General features: G+C 48.2%; 1 protein-coding gene across 1 annotated transcript in view; it reads left to right on the top strand.

Moving 5' to 3' along the window:
• Ippk (inositol-pentakisphosphate 2-kinase) overlaps positions 1-6,607 on the top strand; it is a 40,313-nt gene that overhangs the window by 5,936 nt on the left and 27,770 nt on the right. The window contains exons 2-3 of the mRNA XM_055595258.1: positions 4,221-4,268; positions 6,044-6,139. Coding sequence (XP_055451233.1) covers positions 4,221-4,268; positions 6,044-6,139 — 144 coding nt within the window. The remainder of the gene's footprint in view (positions 1-4,220; positions 4,269-6,043; positions 6,140-6,607) is intronic.

Below are 6,607 nucleotides of genomic sequence, written 5' to 3' on the forward strand. Positions count from 1 at the left end.
TGAAATGGATCTATCACTGTATTGATGTTTTTCTTAGTTGCTCATGGTTTGAGCTACCTAAGGGAAGGGAGAGGAGACTTCCTGTGGGTGATAGAGAGGCTGAGCTACTCTGCATGGCTCTGATGGCCGAGGACACCTTGTGGTGGGATGGTCCAGTAATGGAGAAGCATTGGGCTACTATGGGCTTTGCTGCCTAGGCCCCCTGAGGCTTGTGTTCATATTGTTTGCCTAGGACTAGCCAGCACCCCTAACCTCTTAGTTGACAGCTTAGCAGCCAAGTGGAGCCGGAGAACTGGAAATGTGATGTGGAGGTGCCCTGGGATTCAGCTTATTTACAAGCACATGACCTTGACCTTAAGGGCCAAACCCCTAATGTCTGGGCTTCCCTCAGGCCTAGCTTCCCACATTCGATATCCTGAGATTCATATGACCCACCTCAATGGGAGAAGTGGCTGAGAGATTGTAGCCTGGGAGAATACTCTGGTATTCTCTGCAGTGGTGATAGTGTTGATGTTAGTGAGTGCCAGGGGAACAGTGATGCTATTTATGTTGTCAAAGAGGAGCCAACAGTTTCTTCCCAGGAACTCACCCCCCATCCCAGGGTGTCATTTTCTATCCCTGGCTGGCCTAGAACTCACTGCAGTCTAGACTGCGCTTGGACTCAGAGATTCCTCTTACCCCTGTCTCCTGTGTACTGGGATCAAAGGCATGCACCACACCTGGTTTTTTGTTTATTTTGTTTTAAAGACAGGTTTCTTTTTAGTCTAGGCTATAATAGGACTTACTCTGTGGATCAGGTTGGCCTTAAACTTGCCATCCTTCTGTCTCAACCTCCAACTACTGGGATTGTAGGTGTGAGCCATCTTGCCCAGCTATATTAACATTTTTTTCTTGGTAGGCTAGAGACTTGCTTTTGAATTAACTTGTTGATGCTGGTGTGTGTGCTCTAATTCGTGCCTGCCTGTGTGTGTTAGTAATGCAAAGGAAATGTGTAGTTTTTGTTTGTAAGTAGGCCAGCTGTCTTGTGTTTATCAGGAACACAGTGGCAGGAACTTTGGGAATCTGAGTTCATACTAATAGTAAAACACTACCAGGTGTGGGGTCAGTGAGTTCCTATTGTTGGCATTTGTGTGCACTGGCCCTCTGGACTGGCTTCTCCAAGGATACAGTGGGGAGTTCCTGTGATAGAAAGGCTCATATGACTTGCCTAGCACCACCCTTCCTGGGCCTGCCTGGCGACAGAATTCTGTTGTGCAGCTTATTAGTTCCCTGGGAAGTGGAGAAACACACTGCTTTCCTCTGGCTGCAGTAAGCTCTGAGAACAAGCTTGGCTCCTGAGGGCTCCCTATGTGGGACAGTGTGAGACTTCCCCTGCAGGCAGGCCAGGGCAGCAGGGCTCTGTCCTCAGTGACTCAGGCACTGATTAGTGTGTCCTATGTTGGTGTTAAGCATGGCCAGGCCTTCCCTGTCCTTGATGTACGTGTCTTTTTTTTTTTTTTTTCCTCTCCTTTTTTTGGTGTTTTGAGACAGGGTTTATCTGTATAGCTCTGCCTGTCCTGGACTCTTTGTAGACCAGGCTGGCCTCGAACTCACAGAGATCTGCCTGCCTCTGCTCCCTGAGTACTGGGATTAAAGGCCGTACCACCACGACCAGCTGACATACGTTGTCTTAATTGTTGGAGGGAATAATCAGACAGGCTCTTGAGTAGAACAGCACTATATTGTGCCCAGCTGAGGAGAAAATCAACCTTTTTTTTTCCTGATGGTTTTTTTGAGATAGGGTTTCTCTTTGTAGTCCAGGCTGTCCTGGGACTCATTTTGTAAACCAGGCTGGCCTCTAACCCAGAGCTCTGCCTGCCTCTGCCTTCCTATATAGTGGTGGGCTTAAAGGCATGTGCCGCCACCACCACCTGGTTTAGAACTTGTTTATAATTAGCTTTTCTGTAGATCTGTTTTTTAAAATTTAGATGAAATTATAGTTCCATTAAAGTGATCATTAACAGGGATTCCCAATATTAATTGGTGGTGCCTGCTTTTAACACAGGGAAGGAAGCAGTTGTGGCCTGTAAGCTTTGAGGCTCAGCTCTGCAGGCCAGGACTGACATTCAGCTGTGCGGTTGATTAGCATCCAGCCATGGCACAGCTGGGATGGGAACGCAAGAAGAAGGGTTGGAGAGCTGTGCTTGGTGGTGAATGCAGAGTTCTCACATAGTCCCAGCTACCTGGAGGGGTGAGGATCACTTGAGCCCCTGAGGACAAGGCCAACCTGGGCAATAATGCAAGTCCTGAACCCCAGAGTCTTTAAATTGTTGAGGCCATGATATTGAGAAGGAGGGGCAGGGCATAGGAGAGGGATTAGAGGGAGGAAGGGGAGACATAATACAGTTATATTTTAATTTAAAAATAAAATATTTCAAAAATATTTAAACGAAACAGGAGGACCTGGGGGCCTGGAAGGTCCCAGTCAGCATAAGAGGAGTAGTGTGCATGGTCGGGGATCTCCCCCAGGGCCTTTGCGGCTTCTTAGGTACCCCCAAATATTGTATTTTCACAAACATTTTAAAAATTTATTTTTGTTTTATATGCATTGGTGTTTTTCCTGCATGTGTCTGTGTGGGATTGTCAGATCTTGGAGTTACAAACAGTTGTGAGCTGCCATGTGGGTGCTGGGAATTGAACTCGGGTCCTCTGGAAGAGTAGTTGTTGCTTTTAATCACTGAGCTCTCCAGCCCCTGCACATTTTTTTTTTTCAAGACAGGGTTTCTCTGTGTAGCCTGTAGTCCCAGATGGTTGTTAGATGAAGATTAAGCCTGAGTCTTTTGCAAAAGCCACCTGAGCTATCTTTCCAGGCCCACCCACCCTTTTTTTTTTTTTTTTTTTTGAGAGAGAGAGTTTCTCTGTGTAACAAATCTGTCTGTCCTGGAACTAGCTCTGTAGACCAGGCTGGCCTCAAACTCACAAAAATCTACCCACCTCTACCTCCAAAGTGCTGGGATTAAAGGCATGCACCACTACTGCCTGGCCTAGCCTCTCCTTTATAAAAGTCATTTTTGAGACAGGTTTTCCTGCTGTGTGTGTCCTGGGTCAGCGTGGAAATCCTAGAAGCCCTTTCCTCGGCCTTCCTGCTGCTGGGATTACATGTATAATCACCACAGTAGGGTGGGGCGGGGACATTTGCTTGTATTGAAATAGTTTCCTGCTATGAAGTCCAGACTGCTTGGGGACTCAGTCCTCAGGTTTGGGAGGCTGAGACAGGAGGAATACCATGAGGCCAGCCTGGGTAACATACTGTGTTCCGGAGTGAGAGGGCTAGAAAAGAAAAAGGAAAAACCCAAACTGTGCTTGTTGTCTGGAAATGCTGCTGAACTTGCCATGAACGTCCGTTGAGAGCTCTTCATCCAAAGACACTGTACATGTTTCACTTAACAGTTTGTGCTTAAAAGAAATTCCTCCCTTACTTGGAAACAGAATCTTGCAAAAAATTGTGATTTAACAAATATAAAATTGGGTTGGGCTTAGTGGCACACAACTATGATCCCAGTGCTTGGGAGGTAGGAGCAGGAAGATGATTAATTTGAGGCCAGCCTGGGCTATATATAGTGAGAGCCTATTTAAAAACAAAAACAACAAAAAAACAACAACAACAAAGGAAGGTTGGAGGGATGGCTTGCAGGTCCAAGGGCATGTACTGTTTGCTCTTCCAGAGAACCTGAGTTCAGTTGCCAGCATTCACACTGGGCAGCTTACAACTGCCTATACTCTAGCTCGAGAGGTTTCAGTGCCCACTTCTGGCCTCTGAGGGCCCCTGCACTTGTACCTGGGCATATATTACCCCAGCGAGTCCCCTGCCCCATGGTGTTTTGCCAGCATGTTTGTGCACCATATGCATAACTGGCACTGCTTGTGAGCTGCCATGTGGGTGCTGGGACTCAAATCCAGGTCCACTGGAAGAACAGCTGGTGCTTTTAACCTCTGAACCATTTCACCAGCCCCTGGATAATGACTTTTGAGTTTCCTTATTTCCTTAAGATAAATATCTAGGAGGGAGTGGGCTGGGTCAAAGGCCACAGATTTTCCTGGTTGCTTCATGGTGCAAGCTTTCTGAAAGTGACTGCAACTGGGTCTCCTCCATGCTTCCTTGGCCCATTCTCCTCAACTGTTGACCGTTATGCCTGAGTGTTGGGCCAGCACTGATCATGCTTTGTTTTATTTTTCAACAGCGCTGTGTAGTTCTGCGGTTTTTGAAGTTTCCTCCAAATAAGAAGAAGGTAAGATTGGTGGACTGTCATCATAGCCTTTACTTAAGAAGACCTGGATATTTTCTTAGGGCAGGTGTGTGTGTGTGTGTGTGTGTGTGTGTGTGTGTGTGTGTGTGTTTTATGCCTTCCTTCCCTTCCCTTCCCTTCCCTTCCCTTCCCTTCCCTTCCCTTCCCTTCCCTTCCCTTTCCTTTCCCCTCCCCCCTCCCCCCTCCCCTTCCCCTTTCCTTCCCTTCCCTTCCCCCTTTTTTCTTTCTTTCTTTTTTTTTTTTTTCTGGACACAGGGTTTCTCTGTGTAGCCTTGGTTGTCCTAGATTCGCTTTGTAGACCAGGCAGGCCGGTCTTGAACTCACCGAGAGCCTCCTGCCTCTGCCTCCTGAGTGCTGGGATCACAGGTGTGTTCCACCGCATCTAGTGTGTGTGTATATGTGTGTGTGTTATGCTGCTAAGAATTGAACCTGAGGCTTTATGCTGGATAGGGAAATGCTCTACCTCTGGAGTGTAGCCTATATCCTAAGCCCTCCAGTGCAGAACTATTAATGCTAATTTTAGAAATTTCATTCACTGTGGAAAATAGTGGGCTATCATTCCTGCTGTGTGAGACCTAGCAGGCGTGTCAGTGTATGGTAGGTTGGTCTGCATGAGCCCTGGTATAGCCTGTGGGCCCTGCTCAGAGGAAATCCAGGGCCTGGTTTCAACTTGATCTTGAATTCCTTCATTGCCTTAGCAGAATTTTGTGTAAGAAAATACAGTGTCTCACAGTAGGTGGATAATCAGTGATGCTAAAGTCACAGTGGGCAGGATCAGGTGGAACAAGTAGGTTGAGTTATCCAAGCACAGCCTGTGGACCCTTCATGAAGACTTGCTCACCACCCTGTCTACCCAGGCTGGGCTCTTGTTCCTTTGTGACGAGTCTCAGGCAGATACTGAGTATTGGAGGCTCCTGTGGCCACACCTGCTTATCTGCTGCTGTTGTACCAGCACATGGTGTGAGGGAGGCTGAGACAATTGGCCTGTCTTGCTTTGCACATGGCCAGCTGCCTGTGAGTCACCTGGGACTGACCTGGCCTCTGAGGGCAAGAACCCCAAAGTGGGGGAAGGTGGAACTCTTTGAGAAGGTCATTGGACTGTCTGTGAGACAGTGCCTCAAGTAACTGAGGGTTGTAGGAAGCTATGGGACATTGGTGACAGAGATGATAGGGGCCCTCAGGGCTTGCTTCTAGGAGCCGGCAGGAATGCTGCCTTTCACTGAGGCAGGAGTGAGAGTCAAAGGTGTGTCGAGCAGGCAGAGGGAGCAGGGTGGGCCCAAACATTCGATAGCTTCTACCTCAGCTGCCGAAGAGAAATGACCCAAGGTGTTCTGATTCTGTCAGATGTGTCTTGAGGTGCTTCATGCTCTTCTGTCTGCCTGTCCTTGTGCAGTGACTGTAGTGTTCATGCATCCCACCTACTCAGCCTTCCTGGGCTGTGTCTTCTGGAGGGGGTTCATGTGGTCATACTTCTCCAGCTGGACATTTTATCAGAACATAGCTGTGCAGGGACACTGGGTGTGTTCCGGGGTTTTCTGTCAAGCTAAGTTCTGACAAGATCCAGTTGTTGTAGGAGCTGTGGGATATCTGCACATACTTTGTACAGAGCATTTCTGGGTGTGGGTGTTGAGTTCTCCAGAGGTTTGTGGGGTGCACGGTGCTTTGTCCGTCCTGAGCTGGGCCTCTGGGAGGGTGGTGGTGCTAGGAGCCCTGCCTGGATGTCTGTCCACAAGCTGCCCTGTTTTTGTCTCTTCCAGACCTCAGAAGAGATACTTCACCATCTTCAGAACATAGTAGACTTTGGCAAGAATGTCATGAAAGAGTTTTTGGGGGAGAGCTATGTTCATTGTGGGGTAAGTGCTGTTTATTTAAATTTCAGTACATTTGGTTATGAACTGACAATACTGACATCTTAGTGATAGCGCTTGTGCAGTAAGAATCTTCTAACTTTCCTCGCCTGCTGTGCCATGTGGCAGTCAGTCAGCTCTGCCAGAGGCACCTGTGCAGTGAAGTTCTCCAGAGTGAGCCTCTTCTGTTATCCTTGAACTGAAGGGCTAGCTTTGCCCTGTGTTCCTGTGGGTTAAGGAACAATGTGGGCCCATTCCTGGAGGCCCTTCCTGGAGGAGACATGTGGATATGAACATGGGTATGAGTGAAGGCCGTAGAAGAAAAGCTTTGAAACCTTTAACATTGCTGTCTGTTTTGGGTTTACTATCCTTGCAGCCTGCCTGTGGCAGGGAGGGACTAGATAAGGGATGCCCCTGGCCTTCCTGCTGAGCCCAGTGCTGTCTGAGCCTGAGCGGCTCAGCTGGCTGGGTGTC

Source organism: Psammomys obesus, unplaced genomic scaffold (assembly GCF_907164565.1).
Source record: "Psammomys obesus unplaced genomic scaffold, mPsaObe1.curated_primary_1811, whole genome shotgun sequence".
Classification (NCBI taxonomy): domain Eukaryota; kingdom Metazoa; phylum Chordata; class Mammalia; order Rodentia; family Muridae; genus Psammomys; species Psammomys obesus.